We start from the raw sequence: 26450 nt of genomic DNA, 5'->3' as shown, positions 1-26450 counted from the left end.
TGCTTCTGACCCAGGGCAGTGGGTGAGATGCAGAGATGACCCGGCATACAGGAGGAGCCAAGAAAAGAAGGAGGGGTGGCGAATGGGAGTGGAGTATGTGGGGATGAATTGGGTAGGAGTGGATTTGTGCCTTTGAATTTGGTTATCTCCCTTGTAAGGGGGAAAAGCGCTTGGTATATGTATATATGTACCATTACCATTATCATCAGTGTCATTTTGACAATATAGTTACGAATACTTCTGACTTGTAACATAAAAATATTTCAAGATGATATGAATGATTCACAAGATGCTATGTCTTTGGGGTAATCTGTTCATAGTATCAAATGAGAGGCCGCCACTCAATTTTGCGTTATCACGAAAATTGAGAAAAATGAAACACCTAGAACGTTTAACATTATTCATTAAAGTTAATAAGAATAACAGATAATTATAACCAAGGACATATAACTGAATAATAAATTTTAACCATGATTCCAAGTTCTTAACACAATTTTTAACGGGGGTAAAAGAGAAATAATTGCCAAGAGATCCACTGTCTAGGCTTCCTGCGTCACTGCCATAGACTTCTCACATAATCTAAATTAATTACTAGCTGAGTTAAAAATATAAACAGGGGGAGGAAAGGTCTTAATTCGCAGCCGTAATATCTCCACTCCATCCTAAAGGACTGCCTAATTTTCACTCATTTACAACGCGCCTGAAGTATACCTTCCTCCTGTACAAAATCACCCCTGATTGATCCATAGAACCAGCGTCTATGGAGTTTGAACCTGATTGACCAAGACAGACTAAACAAATACTAATTCGGTTTGACATGATTACAGGATAATATACAAAATAATAATGCATATCCAATAGAATATAAGACGCTAACCCAAAACATTTGGGTATCTATCTACGCGTGACGTTCAAAACGTAACGCTCCATTCTCGTTTGTTGATTACCGGACGTCTTTTTCACCCAAAATAATAATTATTTTCATACATCACATATATAGGATACTCATAGTGTCTATATAACACTATTTAGAAGACCAAGAATAGTTACATTCCAAGAGGTTACAGAAAGAATACAATCCTAACTACACACCGGAGGTAGCCACAAAATAAAAAAGTAAATAAGGGAAAAGGAGAAGAAAAATTAATAAATATATAGTTGAGTAAATAGATAAGTACAAGAATTAATGAATATATACTACAACTAAACAAAAGCATCATAAAATTGGAAAAAAATGCAATAGATGATAAAAAAAAATAAAAATTGAACCCACCCTCTTCCAATGAAGCACTTTGAGTTAACTAAGGAAAAATACTATCACAGGAACAGTAATGCAATATCACTAATAAATATTTCTCCAAAACAAATTTCAAAACCGCCACTCAGATAATAATAGGAGAATAACTTAAGAAATACGAAAAATCAATCTACACACAGTTAACTCCCACTCCACCTGATCTCTACATTTCTCAAGCTATTCATCCGTGTTACTCCCACTTTACTTCTTAAACACTTCAGAACAAACACATTTAGTTTTAGACATTTCATGTAAAAATATCTACTCCTCTCTGCCTTCCTTCTATTGTAAGTCTACTTTTTATAGCACCTAGGATACAATTACTCCTTCATATAACCTTGTTTAGCATTCGTCCCCAAGTACCTTTTTTCACAAGATTTTTTATTCTACTCATCATTTACTCTCTACATTCACTCCCAAAGGCGTGCAGAGGTGTTGGGGAGTGGCATGCAAATTAGGGGGTGGGGTGGATCCAATCAGATAATTTTGATAAATGAGATTAGTAAATTTGGTTGATTTATATCTAAATCGGATAGTGTTTATTCTGTTTCAAATATGTAAACTTTACATATTTGAAATATCTTCCTTTCTCATAATATTTCTCAGTACTAGGCCTTATACTTGAATCTTCGGGGCATACAGTCAAGGAGTTGGCCCCAGACATCACCAGACCTCTGCACGCCCTGTTTACTCTTTCATTCACTGCTACAAACGACCTCAGATATAATAATCGCTCTGCTTTCAGCCTCTCATCCTTCACACTCACGCTCAAGCTGACACTTTCATCTTCCCTTGTACATCCCATTACTTAACTATTATTCACATTTAATCGTAACTTGCTTCTCTCACATCCTTTTCCAAACTCAATTGCCAGCTGCTTCAATCTGTCAGAATCAGGCACAAGCTAGTGTCATCTGGAAATAAAAAACTAATTGACTTCCCATGTCCTTCCATTCTCACCCACCAATACAAGACCTCTACGTTGCAAATGTGCATTTACCTCGCCCACCGAAAGTAAGTGACATGATCTGTTTTGTTACTAAAATCGGTTTGATGTAATGTATTTGTGCATATCAAATAATTCCTTGCATATTTCCCTAGGACTACCCGACCACCTCAATGGAACACTGTGTCACGTCTACGCGCCTTCTCGTCCTCCTCTCCCTCTCCCTCTTCTTGATGGCGCCATTTACGCGTGCTGGACTTCTGGACGAGCTTGCCTCGAAGATCGTCACAAGTCTTTCCGAGTAAGTTTTTTTTCTTTTTTCTTTTTTCAGTGGGACTTCTTTGCTACCAAAGGTCACGCAGATTAAAGTAGCCTGACGGCAGCCCGAAAGAAATACCACCCGGTACAGATAAGTTGAAGATTCCCTTTGCTACCGAAGGGGTCTCGTAAAGAGAAAAGGAATAGCTTGGCAGCAAATAACACAAAAGTTCTATTAAATGAGATGAATAAAATAGACTGGTGGCAGCCAAAATAGAACAGTACGAATAGATACGGAAGATATTATCTTATATCCTGTTTTAGATTGAAACCTATCTTACCAAAGGGTTGGTGTTTACTCTGAGTGCATAAAAAGATTCTTACGAATAAATAGAATCACCACATTACTAGGGTTGTCAGATTAGAGAATTAGAAATACGGGACACTAAATTTATGTGACCGCAATTGAAATATCTACATGTGAAACTCAATAAAAACGTCCACATAGCATTTTGGCTGAATACATTTATGTGCTTCACTGCACTCGAAAAGAGAATGGGCTAGTGATGACATGTGTGGTTGGTATGCCTATGTCTGACTAACACAATAAGAGATAAACGTCATCAAGCATCGTGCTCTGACTGGGAGAAGTTGTTTGTTGCACCTCTTCCAGCCGTCATTTTCAAAGGATTGGCATTGCAGGAGGGCTAAGATTCTAATCTTCAAGCCACTTCTGCTCCCTGTCTTACTGTACGGTTATAAGACATGGGCATTGAATACTGACTTCAAGAGGTGACTCGATGTCTTTGGAACTAAGTGCTTTAGAGAATCATGATGTATCGCTGAAATGACTTCGTATCAGACCAGAGACTCAATATTCGAGACCCAGTCTATGCCAGTTACTAGCATAAATCGCGAATGTCAACTCCGGCACGTATGTGGCACATTTCCCTGATGCTGATCCTGCTTACACGGTTGTCAAAGGGGACGCCCACAGAATTCATGGCTGGGGCAAGTTGCTCGAACCTATCGAGTGTTGTTTGGAGTGGGAAGGGCGACTGCATGGGAGGTTACTCGGAGAGTGAAGCAACGCGCTCCCTGATAAAATGAAAAGATACCTAAGTATAGAAGAAAATATCGAGAAGGATAGAAAGTATAAAAAGTATAAGATACAAACACCTACCCACACCCACACACACCCACACTCATATCCACACACACACACACACACACACACACACACACACACACACACACACACACACACACACACACACACACACACACACACACACACACACACACACACACACACACACACACACACACATACATATATTTTGGTTGAAGTCAACTGCGCTGATAGATTTGACTATCTTCAAATGAAGGTTCTTCAGTTTATAAAAGGGTGTCTTTTCTCCATGGTTCAGATTATGAACGAAATCATCCATAGTGTTAATCAAAAGAAACGCGCTGATATGTGCCGACAATTGTTATTCTTGAAAATGTAACAGTGTGAAACTGTTGAACAATGACACCGAAAACTAAACAATTTTCGTCTCACCTGGAGGCTTCTTCAAGGTGAGAGGACCTCATGGTAAATCAAGGAGGTTTACTATTCGTGGAGTCGTGGAGAAGATTGAAGCAAGCTTTTTTTTTTTTCTTTCTTTCTTTCTTTCTTTTAGTTTGTATTGAGTCCCAGCGGCCTCCGCCGATTAAGGGACTATCTTTTAATTAAAATGTGTCTTGTAGCTTGCCTGGGTTAATGATTAGGGTATGGTGTAGGTGGGTGTAGCATGGATTCCATTGAGAGGGGTTTCTTAGAGGCGGGGGTGTTTTGTAGCAGAGTTACAACAGGGACCCTCCTGGGGAGGAGCAGGTGAATTTTGCTGCAAGGGCTAGGTGCCCCTGTCCGGCGTCCGTATTGCTACCTGCCCGGAGACGGTACAGGGCTGTAGTTGGATCCCCGAGAAGGTCCCTGAGGTGCTGGAAGTGGTGCCCCAGGGCGGGGCAGGTAAAGAGGCAGTGGTTGAAAGGGGCTAGCTCCTTGCCGCATGTGTATGCTGTATCCGTGTGCTGGGTTCGCCAGTGGTTTACCCGGATTCTGGATGCCATGGCCAAGGTATGCGGAGGCAGTGCAGGTAGAATTTTGTGGGTGGGTTCAGTGCCGGTTGTGGTGCGCCATCCTCGGCTAGCTGCAAAATTCACATACTCCTCTCTCCATAGTTCCCATGCAGCGGCTTCGATCTTCTTATAGGCATCACCAGTCGAGTGTGGGACGAGCATGGCCCTTTGTCGGCTTTCTCATTTCCCTCGAGTCCTACCTGGGCGGGTACCCATTGGAACAGGAGGCTAGTGCCGAGTTTCGCTATTTCGGTCGAAAGTCGAAGGATTTCTTCACTAAGTTCTTGTCTGGAGGCGCAGTAGCCACTTAGAAGCACTTCTAGGCTCGAGCGAGAGTCCGTCAGGATTGTGACCCATGGAGGTGGGGGGGGGGGCGATGATTTCCCGGAGTTCTTCTCGTATGGCAAGTAGCTCGGCTGTAAGGATGGTGGTGGGCGTTATTTTCCTGGCTATGGTCTTTCCTGTGGATTCCAGGTAGACGCCTGTGCCCGTACGGCCGTCTTCCATAACCGATCCATCGGTGTATATCCGGAAATCTTCTGCGAATTCCTTCGCTAGTAGTTCCCTGTTGTGAGCGATCAGCAGGTGGGGGTTTGCTTTTTTTCCTAGTCCTCGTATGTCCGTCTTTACCTCTGGCGGGAGGAGGTCCCAGGGGGGAAAGGGGTCTACTTGGCACTGGGCGATGAGGCGGCGATCGCTGGGTTGAAGTCCAGCTCGTAGACACAGGTCTTTAACAGAACCTGGCAGGCCCTGGTTGGGCTCGCCGTGTGGTGCCGAGATCCATCCTTCACAGAGTTCCTCGTCCGTGGAATTGAGTACCCTTGCTGAACCGAAGAGGTACCGGTAGGCATCCCTCCTGATCCGGGCCCAGAGAGGTAGTATGCCAGCTTCGTTGTATATTTGTTCGTATAGTACTGACTTCGGAAGGCCGAGTGCCACACGTAGGGCTTGGCATTCTACCCTTACCATGCAAAGTAGCTTCTGTCTGGGTAGGTCGTGCAGTACTGAGGCCGCGAAAAGGAGCCTTGTGCGAACGAGGCTTTGGACGATGGGAATAAGAGTTTCCCAGTGTTGCCCCCAGGGTTCCTTTCGGATCGCTCGAACTAGGTTTAAAGCTCTCTGAGCATTGAGGGTGGCTTGCTGGATGTGGAGAGTCCATTGGCTGTTTCTCTGGAACGTTACTTCTAAGTAGCGGACGGATTTCGCTGGTTCAACTGGCGTACCGCATATATTTATTCGGTTCCAGCCTGGATATGTGCCGCTGTTGTAACCTGCCAGGTGCACTGGCATGTAGACAGTCTTCTTTGCCGAGAGTGTGAACCCTAGGCTGTTGAGTTGGGCCACCACGATGTCTACTTGCTCTTGAAACCTTCGGAGTTCCGCCTTGTGCTGAGCCGAGTTCTTTTTGGGCCGCCGGTGCCTGGACTTCCTCCAGAGGGCTATGTCGTCTGCGTATGCGGTGACGACCGTATCACCCCGTACTCCTTTGCCCACGTCCGCTAGGAGGAGTGTGAATAGAAGGGGGGACACGACTGAGTCTTGGGGGACACCCATGTCGACCTGCGTCCTTCTATTCAGGACACCCTCTCTCCTCACCTCAATAGACCGATTGAAGAGGAAGGACCGGATGAAGTTGTACATAGCTGGAGACACGCCTATGGCCTTCATCTTGAAGAGGAGTTTTGCGTGCCAGACCGTGTCGAAAGCCTTTGCTATATCCAAAAACAGATGTGTAGGATCCTCTTTTTTCTCTGAGCTCTTCTGATATGCTCAAAGAGTCGCACGACGTGATCCACAACGCTTCTTCCTTTCCTAAACCCCGCCTAGAGTTTGGGGAGGGCTCCCTTGAAGTCCACGTGCTTTTTTAGTCTGGTAAGGAGGATCCTCTCGTAGACCTTACCTATATGTGAGGTAAGGGCTACTGGCCTGTGGTTTCCGATCTTGGTGCTGGCTTTGCCTCCTTTGGGGATGGGGATTACGACAGCGACAGCGTGCCTCCATGCCATGGGGACAGTACCTTCTTTCCAGCACTTGTTGAAGAGGGCGAGGAGGGCTTCTTGTATGCAGGGAGGTAAGTTCCTTAGGAGTGAGTATGTAACCTGGTCGGCGCCGGGGGACTTCTTGTTTCCGCTGGTTGCCCTCAGGGCCCACCGTAGCTCGTGTAGGGTAAGATCGGTGTCCTTGCCCTTAGGGGTGGAGAGGTCCATGTGGGCTTCCTTTTCCATGCTGTCCCTTCTCTGGTTTTCGGGGAGACTTCTTGTTGTGCTGGCTCTGGCGAAGTGTTTTAAGAAACCCTCCGCCTTTTCTTCTGCTGTGCGTAATATCCCTCCGTCAGGATCAGTGAGGTTCCTGCTAGGGGGGTTGTAACGCATTTCAAGTGTTTAAAGTCTATTCCAAGCAGCCGTAAGGTCCGTCCTGTCCTCTTCACTCTTTCTCCAGAAGTCCAGCTTTGCTTCGGCAATGGTCCTCTTGCACTCTGCGTTGGCTTTCTTCGTGGAGACGAAGGCATCTTTTGTCCCTTCTTTCAGGTACCGATGGTAGTTCCTTCTCTTTTCTTGCACGGCTTTTAGGCATGCATCCGTCAACCATGGGTGGCCCCTTCTTCCGTTTCCTGGTTTGACCAGGGGGATGGAGTGTCGTGCTGCTGCGAGGATCGTGGTGGTGAAAGCTTCATTTATCCCGTTGAAGCAAGCATCTGGGTATAGGCCTTATATAGGTGGTCTAAGTTTCAGGCTTGTCGGCCCAGGCGGAGTGCTGAATGTTGATTGGTCGCTGGATTCTTCCTCTGATCCCGGCCTGAGCGAGCCTAGCACGCAGCTCTGGTGACCCGGCTCTGGCGGAATGCTGGCTGTTGATTGGCCGGGCGGTGTCGCTCGTGACCTTGGGCGAAGGGAATAAGCTCTGGATTGTCTCCTAGTCACAGGACATGTTGACCCAGTTCCCTGATCTAAGGGTCACCAGAGCCGGGTCATCAGAGCTGCGTGCTAGGCTCACTCAGGCAGGGATCAGAGGAAGAATCCAGCGACCAATCAGCATTCAGCACTCCACCTGGGCTGACCAGCCTGAAACTTAGACCACCTATATAAGGCCTACACCCAGATGCTTGCTTCAATCTTCTCCACGACTCCACGAATAGTAAACCTCCTTGATTCAACATGAAGTCCTCTCACCTTGAAGAAGCCTCCAGGTGAGGCGAAAATTTTTAAGTTTTCGGTGTCATTGTTCAACAGTTTCACACTGTTACAGTTTCAAGAATAACAATTGTCGGCGCACATCAGCGCGTTCCTTTTTATTAATACTATGGATGATTTCGTTCATAATCTGAATCATGGAGAAAAGACATCCTTTTATAAACTGAAGAACCTTTATTTGAAGATAGTCAAATCTATCAGCGCAGTTGACTTTAACCAAAATAGTCTTCGCGAGAACCTGTGCTTCAGAAACATATACATACATATATATATATATATATATATATATATATATATATATATATATATGTATGTATGTATGTATATGTATATGTATATGTATATATAAACTTAATTCTCTGTCTTCCTTTCGCTGATCCAAGCCTATTTGGTGTAGGTTGTTACATGGAAAATGTGTCTGTGATAAAATATATAATATTTGTGTGTTAGTTGCATAGTAATAAGTTTAGTAATATTATTTATGGATGTGGCTAGACATGGTGTATATACTGAAATTACGATAATGTAGTTTGGCTAGGTGTAAAGAAAGGTTAATTAACTGTTTGGTGATATTAGACACTTGTGTTTGTTCCTTGCTGGAAGGTGGCGTGATGGCTTGTTGTTGTGATATGTTTGCATTCTCCGAATCAGATGCTTTGATTAAGAAATTGTGTAGTCACCAAGATGGGAGGTATTGGTAAAGACGGGTACCTCCTTGCATGCATGTGGATTACGTGTCATGGTGTGTGACCTATCGATATTGTTAGTGATATGGATACATTGCCTCCCCGACCTCTTCAGGTACGTTCTCGTACCTTGGGTTGAAGTCGTGACGGTGTGGTTTGGCATACACAGTTGTAAGGAAAAGATATGATAATGTGTCATGTTGCTAGTGGGAGATACTGACTTATAAAATTCATTGTTGTTTTAAATGAGTAAATGGTGGTTTACGCATTCGAGTTAGTAGAGAAGGGATTTCTCGGAAACAGAAGGAAAGGGAAATATGAAGATTTGGTGGAAAACCTCATCAAGGCTTACAAAAACATAGGATGTAATATGTCATTTAAAATCCAATTTTTGGACTCGCATTTAAAAAAAATACCATCAAATTGGGTGTGAGGCACTTATTGGCAAACATAGTGAAAGGCTTCACCAAAGATATTTCAACCATGGGAAAGCGGTAGCAGGGTAAATGGAGCATAACAATGCTTGCAGACTATTGCTGGACATTGGCAGGAGATTAGAATTCAAAACATAATGACACATACTGTACGTTATAATAAAACAATCAAAGACTCATACCACGTATCTTGAAACCTATTGCCAATAAACATTTTTTAAGTAGGAGTTTGGTTTCAGTGCATAAAAAAACATGAACATTAACTAGTCTCATTTAAGAAGCACACAACATTTCAAAATTTCTTGACCAATGATATCAGTACAAAGGTACATTTTGTGCAGGGGAAGTTTTTCGATGCCCACTACTGTACCTATAATGACATTTTGATTCACACATGACTTAGGGATCAGGCAAAGTGTCAACTAATATGAGAATTTGCATGGCCCCTGTGTCTCTGAGGACAGAGTTGGGTATTGATTTTTCACTGGAATCATTAGATATATGTCCCTTCATAACTAATGGTTCAAAAACGGGAGTTAAGTCATGGAAGTGAGGGCAAAACTTGCAAAAGGACTGTAGTTAAAGACTCCGTCTCAGTTGGGCATGTGAAGTTAGGTTTGGTTTCACTAGAATTGTTAATCTTACTAGGCTGCGAGGGTCTAGCTGCAGGCTTTGGGCTAATTGTTAAAGGGGAATTATTTTAATTAAGCACTGGTTTTGAATAAGTAGTGAAGCGAGGTTTCTTCCTACATTCAGAAATACGATGACCTCAAATCATCCAAGCAGTGTATTTCAGCCTCTGAGAAAGCAAATAAGATTCTGGGACTGATTGCGCGATCTTTTGATTTCAAAAGTCCATCACTCCTTAACAAGCAATATAAATCGTTAGTTCGTCCACATTTGGAATATGCTGTTTCTGTATGGTCACCGAATCTCATTAAAGACATTGACAGACTGGAAAAAGTACAACGGCGAGCCACAAAACTGATTCCAAATATAAAAAATAAATCATACGAAAATCGACTAAAACACATGAATCTGTTTTCCCTAAAAAAAACGTAGACTCAGAGGTGACTTGATACAGGTCTTTGAGATTTTAAAGGGAATTGACAATATCAAAAGTGATAAAATTCTCACATTGAATGAGAATCAGACAAGAAACAATGGTCTCAAACTGTCCGGAAATAGATTCAATTTGGAAGTAGGTAGAAACAACTTTGCCAACCGTGTAGTTAATGAATGGAATAAACTTCCTGCACAGGTAGTGCAATGTAGTTCAGTTCGAAGCTTTAAGAATCATTTAGATAAACACCTAAGCAAGATGCTTTAATGATTATAATTTATTTTATACTATTTGTTTTTGTTTTGTCATTATTTGTCTGTTTGATTTTCATTTATTATTAGTTATATGTTAATTTATGATTATTTACTATCTACCTGTTTGTTTATTATTTAACTATACCTATGCATTTATCTATGTATTTTATTTGTTATTCACATAATTATAGTTTTTATTTATTAATTTATTATTACGATTTTTTCGCATCCGACCTAGATATGGACCAAAAGGTCTCCTGTCGGCATGCTCCGCCTTTGTAATCCTTTGTAATATATACACACACACACACACACACATCTATATATATATATTTATTTATTTATATATATATATATACATATTTTTTTTTTTTTTTTTTTTTTTTAAGCATCCTGTGGCGGAGCGAATCCATGGAGCTACTTGGACACGACTGTACTTTGACTATCACTCCGAATCAGAAAGGCATTGGCCTGAGGTATCGAGGCAAAGTGCAGTGTCAGGGATGGGCCACTTTCACTGGACGTTGTGAGTTCTGATCAGTCCTGTCCTTCTGCATGGTTCACTGTCATTACATTACCTTGGTGTTACCTATTAGATAGAAGGTAGCAATTCTGCTCTGTGTGTGGTGTGATTTTGTGTGTGTGTGTGTGTGTGTGTGTGTGTGTGTGTGTGTGTGTGTGTGTGTGTGTGTGTGTGTGTGTGTGTGTGTGTGTGTGTGTGTGTGTGTGTGTGTGTGTGTGTGTGTGTGTGTGTGTGTGTGTGTGTGTGTGTGCATTTACCTAGTTGTATTTACCTAGTTGTATTTTGCGGGAAGGGGAGCTATGCTTGTGATGTCCCGCCTTTGTATCTCGCAGTGTCTAGTTTGCTTTTAAACTCATGAATGGTTTTTGCGCACACTATTTCTTTGTCCAGTTTGTTCCAAGTGTCCACTACTCTATGTGGAAAACTGTTTTTCTTTAGTTCTCTTCTGTAGCTATGTTTTTTTTTTCCATGTCCTCTTGTGTTTCTCTTGCCCCAATTTAGTAAACCCCCTCTATTGAGTATCTCTGTGTCTTTCATGATTCTGTAGATGGTCAGTAGGTCACCTCTCTCTCTTCTTTGCTCCAGCGTCGGTAACTCCAGTTTAGCCAATCTCACCTCATATGATAGGTTTGCAAGTGCAGGTCCCATTTTTGTTGCAGCTCTCTGGATTCTTTCTATTTTCTTTATATTCTTTTTGGTACTGGGTGACCGCAATGCCGCATATTCTAGTCTAGGCCTTATCAATGTAACCAATATTTTCTTATCATGTCTTCGTCCAAATATGCAAATGCCACTTTTAATGATCTTAGCAAGTTGTATGCCTCCCCGACAATTTTGTTAATCTGTTTGTCATAGGACAAGTCGTTTGTCATAATTACCCCAAAATATTTTTTCGGATCTCTCCATCTTTACCTCCTTGGTTCCAATTCTATATTTTCCTGATATTCTGTTTTTGCTTTTTCCAAACTCCATTATGCTACACTTCCTAGTATTAAAGTCCACTTCCCATTTCTGACTCCAGTTCCATACCTTATTCAGGTCTTCCTGCAGTGCTTCACAGTCCTTATCAGTTTCTACTTTCCTTAACAGTTTGGCGTCGTCTGCAAAGAAGCTCATGTAACATTTCACATCCTCATCCATGTCATTCACATAAATAGCAAACATTATTGGTGCCAATACAGATCCTTGCGGTACTCCACTGATCACCTCTTTCCAATCTGAATATTTTTCTCTGAGCATTACTCTCATCTTTCTACCAGTCAGGAAGCCCTCCATCCATTTTAGTAGGTTCCCTTGTATTCCTCCTATGTGTTTCAGTTTTTTTTTTTTTTTTTTTTTTTGTAATTTTCTGTGTGGTACTTTGTCAAAAGCTTTTTGCAAGTCTAGGAAGGCACAATTAGCCCTTCCATTTCTTTCTTGAACTATGTCTATTAGTCTTGAGTAGAAGCATATTAAGTTTGTGGTGCATCATCTTCCTTGTCTGGACCCAAAGTGTCTTGGGATTATTATGTTGTTGTCTTCCAGATGTTTTACCCATCTATTTTTGATGATTTTCTCACAAATATTGGCTATAGTACTTGTGTGTGTGTGTGTGTGTGTGTGTGTGTGTGTGTGTGTGTGTGTGTGTGTGTGTGTGTGTGTGTGTGTGTGTGTGTGTGTGTGTGTGTGTGTGTGTGTGCTTCTGTGTGTGTGTGTGTGTGTGTGTGTGTGTGTGTGTGTGTGTGTGTGTGTGTGTGTGTGTGTGTGTATGTGTGTGTGTGTGTGCTTGTGTGTGTGTGTGTGTGTGTGTGTGTGTGTGTGTGTGTGTGTGTGTGTGTGTGTGTGTGTGTGTGTGTGTGTGTGTGTGTGTGTGTGTGTGTGTGTGTGTGTTTGTGTGTGTGTGTGTGTGCGTGCGTGTGTGTGTGTGTGTGTGTGTGTATGTGTGTGTGTGTGTGTGTGTGTGTGTGTGTGTGTGTGTGTGTGTGTGTGTGTGTGTGTGTGTGTGTGTGTGTGTGTGTGTGTGTGTGTATGTGTGTGTGTGTGTGCGTTTGTGTATGTGTGTGTCTGTGCGTGCGTGCGTGCGTTCGTGTGTGTGTGTGTGTGTGTGTGTGTGTGTGTGTGTGTGTGTGTGTGTGTGTGTGTGTGTGTGTGTGTGTGTGTGTGTGTGTGTGTGTGTGTGTGTGTGTGTGTGTGTGTGTGTGTTTTACCTATTTGTATTTACCTAGTTTTACTTTACGGGAAGGGGAGCTATGCTCGCGGTGTCCCGTCTTCATATTTCACTTTATCTAAACTATTTTTAAATTCATGTATTGTTTTTGCACACACCACTTTCTCATCTAACTTGTTCCAACTGTCTATTACTCTGTGAGGAAAGCTGTTCTTTTTCAGATCTTTTCTATAGCTGTCTTTCTTGATTTTCTTTCCGTGTCCTCTTGTATTTCTATCATTCCATTTTATTAGATTCTCTCTATCAATAATTTCCTTGGATTTAGCACGTTGTTTTTTTTTTTTTAAATATTTTACCCATCTACTTTTGACAATTCTTTCACAAATTTTTGCTATTGTACTTGTTAGAGAGACTGGTCTATAGTTGGTAGGGTCTTCTTTATTCCCCCCTTTATGTATAGGTACTATATTTGCTTTTTTTCCAATCTTCTGGAACTTTTCCGTCTTTCAAGGAACTGTTTATTATGCTATGTATTTTGTCTGCCAGTTCATTCCTGCATTCTTTCAAAATCCAGTTTGCTATTTCATCTGATTCATGCGATTTTCTGATATCAAGATTACTCAAGTATTTCATTATTTCATTCTTTGTTACTTTTATTTCTTTCATAGGAGGGACTTTCTCTTTCCATTCGATCTCTTCAGGTTGTATGTTCTCCCTTGTAAACACTGATTTAAAATGCTTGTTCATAATTTCCGCCATTTCTATTTCCTCTTTGGATTCAACTCCTCCTTGTCTTAATTTCTCCAAATCTTGTTTTGTTTTCCAGTTTGTTGTTTACAAATCTGTAAAATAATTCTGGTTGATCTTTACATTTTTCTATGACATCTTTTTCATATTTTCTCTTTTCCTCTCTGCACGCTTGTACATATTCATTTCTATAACAAGTATATATTTTCCATTTTTCAGGTCTTTTATTTTTCTTCCATTTGGTCCAAGCTTTATCTCTTTTGTCTTTTAACTCCCTACAACTTTTGTTGTATCAGCACTTTACATATTCTTTTTCTTGTTTTTGTCTTGGGACATACTTTTCCACTCCTTTTTTTTTTTTTTATAAATTTTTGTTAAAATATTCCATTTCTCTTCCACTGTTGTTTCTTCTTTGTATATTCCTTCCCAGTTTTCTTTTTGAAAGAATTCTCTTATTTGATCAAAGTTTGTTTTTTCATATATCATTCTTTTCATGTATTTTTCCTCATTTATTTCCAGTTCAATCAATATGTGGTCACTTTTACTTATTGGTGTTTTATATTCAATCTTTTCCACTATTCTAGGTTCAGATATGATTATTAGGTCTAATCTCGATGGTTCTTCTTCATTTCTATACCTAGTGTTCTCCTGCATCCACTGTGTCATTGTATGGCCAATAATCATCTCGAGTAGAACATTTCCCCATGAGCCATCTCTACCCTTTACTGTCATCTCTTCCCAGCATACTTCTTTGCAATTAAAGTCGCCCATCATAACTATTCTTCCTCCATCTTCCTTCATACTTTTATGTTCACTCTCTTCCCACGAATGTTTTTGGAGGCACATAATTTATCACAAACTTTCTGCTCTTCTTATCTCTGTCTTCCACTTCGATCATAATCATCTCTACTGTATTCTTTCCATATGTGACACACCTCACGTTTATATCCTTCTTAGTCAGGAACATAACTCCACCCCCTTGTTTTGTCTCTCTTTTTCTAATCCAATAATTATATGCATCATGTCCTACACTGTTGGGTGGTAGTGGGCCTTTTAATTTCGTTTCTACAAATCCCATTATGTCCGGTTCTTTTTCCTTGAGATAATCATTCAGCTCATTCAATCCTGTTATTAATCCATTTATATTTGTGTAAGACACTCTTAGTTTTCTGCCATTTCCATTGTATTCTCTGTTTCCCTTTTGTTTTTCTCTAGTATGTCGTATTTCCTTACTTTCATATTCACTACTCTCCAATAGAATTTTTTTTTTTCTGACTCCGTTCTGTTCTCGTTTTTTTCACTAAGCTTCATGTCTTTTCATTTTTTCCTCCTCTCTTTCCTCTTTATTCATTTCTCTTTTTATCCATACCTTTTTATATTGTTCACTTGCTGCTAGTTTCCCTGTTTTTGCTAAGATATTTTCTGCCGTCGTTTGTGACATGAATTTAATCTTAATTGGTCTGGTGTTATCTGTACTATACTTTCCGAGTCTATACATCTCTTCAATTTGTTTCATGATTACAGGTTCATCTTCCTGAACTAATTCTAGTAAACTGATTACTTTTTCTTTTTCCTCATTGATTCTTGTGATTCTATTTAGGTTATGTTTCTTTTCCATTCCTAATATGATTATACATTTCTTTTTATCTGCTAAGTCTCTTACTATATTCTCCTTTTGTCTCATCACTTTAATAACTGAGTCTTCAGTTTGTTCTTTCATTTGCTGTTTAATTATGTCAGTCAATGCAACTTTACTGTTTTCTTGGATTTTTTTCCCAACCCTGTGCTTCTTTTGCTATGGCCTCTTTGTTGTCTTTATTATTCCTCTTTAATTCTTCATTCTCCTCTTTTACTTCTTTTAACTGTCTTTTTAATTCTTCTATTTCATTAGTTAAGTTTTTGTTCACCTTCTCTAGCTCTTCCAATTTTTCAACTCTCTGCGCAATCTTTGCTATGTTACCGAACCTATTCTCCCAATGTTCGGTCATTTGTTCAAGTTTTTCCTCTAGTCTTGCTAATCGGGGGAGGTTGGTATCCCCCCCCTCATTAAATCCCTGGAAATTATTATCCTTACCTTCCATTGTGCTGCTCTTATCTATATTTCTAATCTTTACATTTTTGTTAATCCCTTCACCAAAATCATCGGTCCTTCTCTTGTTTACAAGACGCCTGGCCCCCTGGACCAAGTCCTCCCCTTCCTCATTTTCTTCCATTTCCCTCAGTAATCCCTCCCCTTCTCCTTTTTCCTCACTTTCCCACCATACCACGAGCTTTCCCCTTCCCTGTAAATACAATAAGGTACTTCCGTTGCGTTGAGATCCACAAAAATTTCATTTTTTCTTCAGAACTCCAATCTTCGCCATCCATCCGACGAAAGTGTGTGTGTGTGTGTGTGTGTGTGTGTGTGTGTGTGTGTGTGTGTGTGTGTGTGTGTGTGTGTGTGTGTGTGTGTGTGTGTGTGTGTGTGTGTGTGTGTGTGTGTAGTATACGGGATTGGACCTGTGGTCATGGAATCCCATCTGTCTCCAGTAATCAAAATTTTCCTTAAATTTGTTTATGCTGTTGGCCTGGAATAGCATTATCGTTTTGTTTCTGTCCCCTGTTCCAATCTAGGATGAGCCATTTTTCTCAATCTTTCTCATATATCTTGTTGTTTTGACTTGGGATCATCTTGTCTGACACACTTTGTATTCTATTTTTGTTAGGTTTTACTATAGTTGAGGTGACCACACAACTGTTGTACATTCTGGTCTGGGACTAATCAGGTTTTCACTTTATTCACTATGCCATATAATGAACGGCCACTGTTACATTTTTCAACATATTATAAATCTCTCCTTTTATTTATCTTCTATTCCTTTCTCGCGATCGATCATTCCTGATTAAATTCCCTAAATACTTTTCCTTCTTTACCTTTACCATTTTTCATTTTATATTTCCTCAGCCTTTTTCTTTTTCTATTTTATTTCATTTATAGACAAGTGTTTCGTTCTATTTTGGTTGGAGGCGTTGGAGAGAAACTCTGTTTGGGTTCTTCTCTTTATTCCGTCGCCTCCGTCACTGGTGTTTTCACCAGAGGGGTGACGAAAAAATGGTGGCGGTTGCCAATAATATAATACACTTTACAATTATATACATATTCTGTCTATCTACTTACAAATTATTACAATATGGAACTGAGTAGGGATACTCAGTATTTATTTTAGCTCTCTATACATCTCTATATACAAGAAGTGATGAATTACGTTAACTGTTGAACCTACCGGTTTGAGATGCAGGTGTCTCGGCGGTTCAATTCTCAAGTCAAGCCAATTTTGACCGAGGGTCACATCACAGAATAGGTTGTCCGTTGAAGGCTTGCCACTACTACCAGGATCTGACTTCGAATAGCTAATGTATGCACGTGCGCGTATGCACACTAACATAGAAGGAATCAATTGCACTCTAGGGCATACAGGCATTTCTTGCAACAGATGCTTGACACAGCTACCAGTCGCTGACCTCAGCGAGGTTAATGCCCAAAGAAAATAAAAACATAAGAATTTGATATATAAGATAAATGTACATGGATTTGAACAATTTCATTACAGGAAAATACTACTGTTTAAAATAAAATTTACTTTAATCTTAAGAACATAAGAACATAAGAATGAAGGAGACTGCAAGAGACCATAAGGACTACACTAGGCAGCTCCGTATCCATCACCATCTGTCATCTCCATCCATAAATTTATCTAATAATTTCTTAAAACAACTGATAGTTTCAACGCTTACTACATGGTTACTAAGTTTATTCCATTCGTCGATCACCCTATTAGTAAACCAATTCTTGCCTATTTCCTTTTTAAATCTAAATTTGTCCAGTTTATAACCATTACTGCGAGTCCTTACAACCATTACTGCGAATCCTATAACCATTACTGCGAGTCCTGGAAGTAGATATTATTTTCGTTCACCTAGGCAAGGTGCAACCTTATGAAGGAGTGGCTCGACTACGAAGGAGAGTAGTAGGGGAGAATTTGAGAGGGTTGGTGAGGGTCCTCTATAGTAGGGGTAGTACTAAATTATGATGGAATGTTCTCTATGTTGAGGCCACGGGGAACTCTTTTGATATCATCTTTGCACAATACGGTCGCTGTAAGATCATGTAACCTGAGTGGTTTGACTTTATTATTTGATTCGTGTCCAATGATACGAAAAGGTCCAAAGAATTTAGGGGAGAGCTTTGAGGTGGGGGTGTGGTTGAGGGTGTAAACAATGTCTCCAAGTTCAAAAGTACAATCTCTCGCTGATTTGTTATACAGGCGTGACATGTCGTCCTTGGCGAAAGTGAGAGTATTATGGATTCTTTAAAAAAAAAGAAAAAAAAATGAAATATGCTACTCTGATATTAACATAATCACTGAAATGTAGGTGGGAGGTAATTCTGAAACAAAAAGGTCATATGGAAGTCTTTTGTCCGAGTCAAAGATGATATCGATATCGATCTGCTTATGGTACTATTATTGCAAGGTTGAATCATGGGAACATAGAGTTTTGGACACAAAAAGGTATTGGTTTCCGCGGGGTATAAGTGGGTCAATAGCTACTGTGTTGAATGGTTTGCAAGGGGTAGGATAAGTTAAGATGGAACATGGCCGCTGATATGACCTTTAGTGTAACACCAAAGAGTGACAAGCATCTATGAAGGAGTGTATATCGTTTCTCATGGTTAACCAGAAGTATTGCAATCTGACTTGTGTATACGCATTTCTCCTTACCAGTGTGTGCGGCAATCGGGAAGTCATGTTGGACTTTAAGAATTTCAGGAATGAGGTCTGTAGGGAATACGAGCTGAAACACTGACCGGTTGGGTTTATGTTTGTTCGTTAGTGTTGTTTTGGGATAGAGTATGTCATCAACTAACGTGTAATTCAGATTCTGAGAGAAATTCCCCGTATCAGTTGTGTCTGCAGATTCGAGGAAGTATATAACACGTTTCCATAGAGGATCTGATATTTGCGCTGCAGTTATGCGCGCTTGCGTAAGAGTTGCTGAAATCGGATTTTGAGTAATGGTCGCGACATGGCAACTGAGAGCGTCTTCTACTAAGTTTACTTTACCCTGAAGAAAATGAAAGGTGGGCACGAACCAGCGAGTAAGTTTTCCTGATAGATTATTTCCTTTGAAGAGGTTAAGACTGGTCGATGGTCCGTGTAGATGTGTATGTCGTAACCAGGGATGATCTCTTTGAAGTGTTTGAGGGCGTATACTACAGCTAATGCTTCTATGTCTGTGACTGAGTAATTTTGTTTGTGTTTGTTGATTGTGTGACTAGCATAGGCAATTGGCCTGTGTTTTGTGTCGTATTGTTGCATGATGACTGTGGAGTTTGTGGTTTGGAAAAACAAGGACAAGTGCCGTGGTTAAGGCTCGTTTAAAGTCATTAAAGGCTTTCTCTTGGTCAGGTGTCTAGTTGAAGGAGTGTCTTTCTTAAGTAGTGAAGTTAATGGTGCTGTTATATCAGCGTAACTTTGAATGTATTGCCTGTAAGACCCTGATAGACATATGAATGAACGTATGTGGTCAACAGAAGTAGGGTGTGGAAAATCAGTGACTGCCTTAATTTTGTCCTACGAGGTTAAAAATCTCTGTGAGTTAAGGACGTGCCCTAAGAAGTGTATTCCTTTCTGAAGGAATGAGCACTTTTTATGCTTGAGGCTTGCCATTGCTAGTCGTGAGAAAACAGTGTTAAGAATGTGTAAGTGTTCGCTAACCGATTTTGAAGCGACGATTACATCATCGAGGTACATAAACGTATATTGGCCTATGAGACATGCAAGGCCTGTGTGCATAAGACGTGTGAATAATTTAGGAGCTGAAACAAGATCCATGGTTAGTCGTTTGAAGTGATAGTGTCCTGTAAGGTGCTAAACGCTGTCAGGGGTCTAGACTCTGGAACAAGGGAAATCTGGAAATATCTCGACATAAGCTCCAATGTTGTGAACAATATGTTGTTTTCACCGACGGAGTGTAAGAGGTCTTATAATACAGAGATCGGGTGGTATAGTTAGTTTATTTAATTTCATGAAGTCTACTACAGGGCGGAAGAAAACATCGTGTTTAGGGACAACAAAGAGAGGGAAATCCCATTCATACGTTTACTTTATGGCATTCTGTGTACGGGGAATGTAACGCTGTTTGGAGTTCTCATAAAGGAGTGTGTGGTGCGGAATGAGGTTAGTAACTCCGATGGGTTCACCTGCAGTGGCAATAGTTTGCTTGAACTTATTGCTTGTGCATCAGGGAAATCTATGGGGTTGAAATGCAATCAATAGGTTCCTGTGCCATGGGCACGCCGGAAGTTGTGGTACAAACCTGAGAAGTAGGTCATCCATGATTTTGATGCGTGAGGAATATACTTCAAAATTGCAAATGTCTGTACCAACTGTAAAATGGAGGGGTGAGTTAGTGTCATTGGCAATCAAAATACAAATGTGACCTTTCTTGGATTTTGAGATGATGGCTGAAAGGATGGAAATGCCATTGACATGGCAAGTTTCTACATACAGACTACATCGGTGTCTGGGGTTTGAAAAACTCGTAGGTATATGTTTATATACTCACGAGGAAACATTGTCTTTGGGGCTGATGAGTACTGCGTGAGTGTGTTTGAATGTAGACAACACTTCTGATACTGGAGTGGATGTGATGTTGAATGCCTCTATGAGGGGCGTTTAGTCCCGAGTTTAGCTGATTTGGACATGCGGGAGGAGTTAGTGCATCTTTTACGTTTTGACTGCATGCTCACAGCTGTCAGTAATGTGGAAGAGTCCTTGGGAGGGTTTAGAGTGGTTAAGCACTGGTAACTCTTTTAAATGAACGTTGTGGAACAGTTTGTAGTAGTAGCTGATGCAGTCTCGTGTGATGAAGCGGAGTGAAATTGAAAGGAGTGAGTACAAGCAACTGCCTGTGCCTGTTCGGCCACATAAATGTGATTTACGTTATGAGGAGTTACTGATGGCAATGCAGGAAGGAAATTGTTTGCATAAATTATACAATTTTTAGCAGGGTAAAGGACTATGTTATGTTGCTTCATCAGTTTTAAACCAAGGAGGATATCAACAGGAAAATGAACGTCAGTTACGAAGGTGGTAACTGGAATGGATGGGGACTGATCTTTGAAGCTAATGTCTAGGAAGAAATTACCGACGATCGTGAATGGTACACCATCAACATTGCAAAGGTTGACGTCGAGGTGTTGCCAATAATGTAATAAACTTTACAGTTATATGCATATTCCGTCTGTCTGCTTACAAATTATTACATTATGAAACTGAATATGGATACTCGTTATCTATTTCAGCTCTCTATGCATGTCTATATACAAGAAATGTGAATTATGTTAACTGTTATCGTATGGGAATATTGTATGGTTGAATCTGCCGGTTTGAGATGCAGGTGTCTCGGCGGTTGAACTCTCAAGTCAAGCCAATTTGACCAAGGATCACATCACAGAATAGGTTGTCCGTTGAATGCTTGCCACCACTACCAGGATTTGACGTCGAGTAGCTAATGCATGTGCGTACACTTATGCACACTAGTATAGAATGAATAAATCACATTCAAGGGCAATTACAAAACCATACAGACATTTCTTTCAACACATTCTACTCCGTTTTATATATATATATATATATATATATATATATATATATATATATATATATATATATATATATATATAGTCTATTTATTTGATCTATTTTTATCTATTTTGTTTTATTTTATTTTACTTCATTTTATTTTCTATCTTATTTAATCCAATTTTATTTTATTTTCTTCTATCTTATATATATATATATATATATATATATATATATATATATACATATATATGTGTATATATATATATATATATATACATATATATATGTGTGTGTCTGTGTGTGTGTGTGTGTGTGTGTGTGTGTGTGTGTGTGTGTGTGTGTGTGTGTGTGTGTGTGTGTGTGTGTGTGTGTGTGTGTGTGTGTGTGTGTGTGTGTGTGTGTGTTTTATTTCATGTTATATTCTTTCATTCCATTTGATTTTATTCCTTATCTAATGAGGTATTGACTCCTTTTGCTGAGATGTTGAGTGCAGTATCAATATCACAGTAGCATGTAGCCAATGCATTATTGACCGTTTTGGGGCAATCCTACGGACTAGAGCTACACATAATTTTGTTTATGTTATAGTAAAAAATCTGCTCCTAGAGGAATTATGTTACTTTTGTACTGAGGCTATCACTCCGTTATCCTGTTACCTCTTAAAACTATCCTGTACCACTTTTTTTTATATACATTTTCTTTTCCATTGTATCGCCTGTGGTAAAATTCGGTTACCATGTTTTACACGGAATAAATGGTAGCCTATTAAGTTGGACTAGTAATTGGTTGAATGATCGAAAACGGACAGTTGCTTTAAATGGAAAAACGTCTAGATGGAAAAATGTTACAAGTGGAGTTCCTCAGGGTTCCGTTCTTGGGCCACTTCTATTCATGGTATATATAAATGATATAGACCATGGACTAAAATCTACTGTTTCCAAATTTGCTGGTGATACAAAACTGTGCGGAGTGGCAAATGATCACTTAACCAATTAGATATTCAAGAAGATTTAGAAAGATTACAGCAATGGTCTGAAAAGTGGCTAATGAAATTTAACACAAGTAAATACAAGGTAATGCACATAGGTACAAATAACAGTAAGTACGATAACAAGTTATTTGGAAATTCGTTAACAAAAGTGAATAGTGAAAAAGATCTCGGCGTAATTATCAGTAACGACCTCAAATCATCCAAGCAGTGTATTTCAGCTTCTGAGAAAGCAAATGAGATTCTAGGACTGATTGCGCGATCTTTTGATTTCAAAAGTCCATCACTCATTAACAAGCTATATAAATCGTTAGTTCGTCCCACATTTGGAATATGCTGTTTCCGTATGGTTACCGAATCTCATTAAAGACATTGACAGACTGGAAAAAGTACAACGGTGAGCCACAATACTGATTCCAAATATAAAAAATAAATCATACGAAAATCGACTAAAACATATGAATCTGTTTTCCCTAAAAAAGCGTAGACTCAGAGGTGACTTGATACAGGTCTTTAAAATTCTAAAGGGAATTGACATCAGAAGTGACCAAATTTTCACATTGAATGAGAATCAGACAAGAAACAATGGTCTCAAACTGTCCGCAAATAGATTCAATTTGGAAGTAGGTAGAAACGACTTCGCCAACCGTGTAGTTAATGAATGGAATAAACTTCCTGCACAGGTAGTGCAATGTAGTTCAGTTCGAAGCTCTAAGAATCATTTAGATAAACACCTAAGCAAGATGCTGTAATGATTATAATTTATCTTATATTGTTTGTTTTTGTTTTATCATTTGTCTTTGATTTTCATTTATTATTAGTTATATGTCAATTTATGATTATTTACTATTTACCTGTTTGTTTATTATTTAACTATACATATGCATTTATTTATTTTATTTGTTATTATTTGTTTGTTATTTGTTTGTTATTGTTATAGTTTTTATTTATTATTTTATTATTATTATGATTTTTTCGCATCCGACCTAGATATGGACCAAAAGGTCTCCTGTCGGCATGCTCCGCCTTTGTAATCCTTTGTAACCCTTTGTCGTAAAATGCGGCAAAGTGTGACTAAGTGATGGGGTTAGGTATCCTGCTCGGTGTAAACATTCCCTACGAGAAATCATGTTGTAAAAGGGTCTGGAAAAAATCTTTATATTTGGATCATTAAACTTGCGTGGGTGTAGTACAGATGATTGCTAAAGGGAAGAGATATGCAGTATGTTTGTGAGAAAAAAATGGGATGTATTAGCAGTGAGTGAATCTATATTGAAAGGGAGGGGGTGATTTTGAGTTTGGAAGTGTGGTGGAGAGGGTGTCGGGAGTAACGATGGGAAGGGGTGGCTCTGCTGGTAAATGATGAGATAGGAAAGCGCGTGGTGGGATGGGGGACGTGGGTTTTTGTAAGCACATGTGGGCCTGGTAGTGAGAAGAGTGTAGAGGAAAGGGAGCCTTTTTTGGATAAATTCAAATAAATGCTTAGAGAGTTTTGGGAGGAATATCAGTGTAGTAGCCTTGGAATATCTCAGTGCTACAGTAGGGAATTAATCGATAGCTACAGTGTTTGGGAAGTTTGGAATACCAGATTAAAATCATAGTGGAGAGTTGATGGTGGAGATATATCTAGAAAGAGAGTTGATGATAGCTAACACAGTACTTAAGCAAATATATATCAATTGAAAGAAATTAACATGTAAAAATACGCAGGGAAGAAAAAAGAAGATATGAAAAAGACATAACAGAAAAAGTAAAAATAATCCAAAACAATTCTATAGATATGTGAATGGTAAATTGAAAAAACATGCATGAAATAAAGAAACTGCGCCAGTGGAACATGGAATACAAAGAAGATATAGAAATGGCTGAGGTCATGAGTAAACATTTCAAATTGGTTTTCACTAGAGATGAAGGGCGAGAATTGAAATCCCCTCTTACGGAAGAAATGATAGCAACACGAGCTGAAATAGGATCAAATAACAAGCCAGAAAATAGCACGGCTTTCATGAAATTGAAAAATGGATACTAAAGAGGTGTAAAGAATTGGTAGGCAAAATATGCAATACAATATGTTGTTCGCGGAAGGAAAAATAAAAGAAGATTAAAAAGAGCCCATCACCGTACCCATATATAAATGAGGTAACAAGGAAGACCCAACAAATCATAGACCAGTTTCCCTTACAAGTACTGTAGCCAGAATTTGTGAAAAAATTATAAAAAACAGATGGACAAAACATCTGGGAGAGAACAACATACTAAAACCGAGGCAGTTTGGATTCGGAAAGGGAAGATCATGTGGCACAAATCTGACCTGCTTTTCCTCAAGACTATTAGATATAACACAGGAAAGGGGCGGATGAACTGATTGTGCTTTCCTAGATCTACAAAAAGCTTTTGATAAAGTGTCACATAGAAAACTATTGGGAAAACTGAATACCATAGGAGGGGTACAAGGTAAACTATTGGAATGGATGGAGGATTCCCTGCATGGAAGAAAAAAGAGAGTAGTCCTCAGAGATAAAGGTTCTACTTAGGAAGAGGTGATTAGTGGAGTTCCACAGGGATCGGTACTGGCTCCAATAATGTTTGCTATATATATGTGAATGACTTCTTTGCTGATTATGAAAAAAAAAAAAAAAAGTGAGTACTGAAATAGACTGAGTCTCTGCAGAGAGATCCGAACAAAATTTGGGAATGGAGTAAGAAATGGGAAGTGGACTTCATCATCAAGAAATGTTGTATAATAGAGTCTGGAAAAAAAATAAAAACAGGATATCAGGACAATATAAAATCGGTGAAAAGTATGTAAAGAAAGTGGGATTTGAAAAAGACCTAGGAGTAATCATCATAAAAGGCATGTCCCCTGATAAACAGATAAACAAAATTGTTGGAGAAACCTACAACTTGCTAAGACTAATAAAAGTGGCATTTACTTACTTGGACGAAGAAATGGTGAGGAAAATAAAGTCACACTGATATGATCAAGACTGAAATACGCAGCGACACTATGGTCAACCAGTATCAAAAAGAATTTAAGTAAAATTGAAAGAATCTAAAGAGCAACTACGAAGATGGCCCCAACACTTTTAGAGTTACCGACCCTAGAACAAAGAAGAGAAAAGAAAGAGGAGACTTGTTGACCACATATAGAATCATGAGAGGTACAGAAGTCTTTGATAAAGAAGACTTAATAAAAGGGGTGCGAGAAATACAAGAGGACATAGAAAGAAACTCAAAAAGGACAGTTATAGAAGAGACCTGAAAAAGAACTGCTTTCCCGACAGAGTGGTGGATGTGTGGAACAAACTAGACGAAATGATAGTGTGCAAAAACCATACACGAATTTAAGAACAATTTAGATATTGCGAGATATAGAGACGGGACATCACGAGCATAGCTCCCTTTCTCGTAAGATACAACTAGGTAAACGCAAACACACACACACACACACACACACACACACACACACACACACACGGCGGTCTGGGTTCGAATCCTGCCCAGGGCTGAAATAGTTTCAGTATCGCTGCGCTTCGAGTCGTTACTCCAACCCTCGTGGACGGGGAGTTGGGGTGTGTGTGTGCGTGTGAGGTCACAGCATCACCCATAGATCGGTCATACGAGCTCCGAGCTCTCTTCCGGGAGGGAAATGGCTGTCGATCATGAGTCCAACCCGTGATCCAAAGACCAAAGTGAATCACACACACACACACACACACACACACACGCACAATACGAAGCTGGGTTATGCATACTAATGTGATGTGGTCACTACTTGAAAACTATAAACAAAATAGAGACAATTCAAAGAGAACTAAGTGAATTGATAACTGGTAGTGAATAAAGCAACATCAACTGATGGCATGTTCTTTGATAGACAGAAAGGCACCATTGGAGAAGAAATCTGCAAATGTGGTACCAATATTCAAAGGAGAAAACTAGGACGTACCGCTACATTGTACATCAGTGTCCTTGACCATTATGATAGATAAAATATATGAAAAAAATAATTTGACTTAAATGTATGAAACACTCAGAGGGAAAGTAATCTTGGTTGGCAATAAATTTGGGCTTGGAAAACGAAAGTATTGAGTAACCAATCTACACATTTTTATTCAAGAGTGGTTGACAGGGTGCACGTGAGAGAGGGATGGGCGAGTTATGT

The 26450-nt window shown here is 39.7% G+C and overlaps 1 protein-coding gene across 2 annotated transcripts in view; it reads left to right on the top strand.

Moving 5' to 3' along the window:
* The window catches only part of LOC143040579 (anti-lipopolysaccharide factor-like), a 47685-nt gene that overhangs the window by 3381 nt on the left and 17854 nt on the right, over positions 1–26450 (top strand). Inside the window, exons 1-3 of one of the 2 annotated variants that reach the window (XM_076211657.1) lie at positions 2225–2311; positions 2399–2544; positions 10643–10779. In XM_076211657.1, the coding sequence (XP_076067772.1) occupies positions 2240–2311; positions 2399–2544; positions 10643–10779 (355 nt within the window). In that variant the 5' untranslated portion in view covers positions 2225–2239. Of the gene's footprint in view, positions 1–2224; positions 2312–2398; positions 2545–10642; positions 10780–26450 lie in introns of those variants that run through there. The other variant, XM_076211658.1, reaches the window with a different exon arrangement.

Source organism: Oratosquilla oratoria, chromosome 29, assembly GCF_046742065.1.
Source record: "Oratosquilla oratoria isolate Oo_2021 chromosome 29, ASM4674206v1, whole genome shotgun sequence".
Classification (NCBI taxonomy): domain Eukaryota; kingdom Metazoa; phylum Arthropoda; class Malacostraca; order Stomatopoda; family Squillidae; genus Oratosquilla; species Oratosquilla oratoria.
The sequence above is the reverse complement of the archived record's forward strand: the minus strand, read 5'-3'. Positions and strand labels throughout refer to the sequence as shown.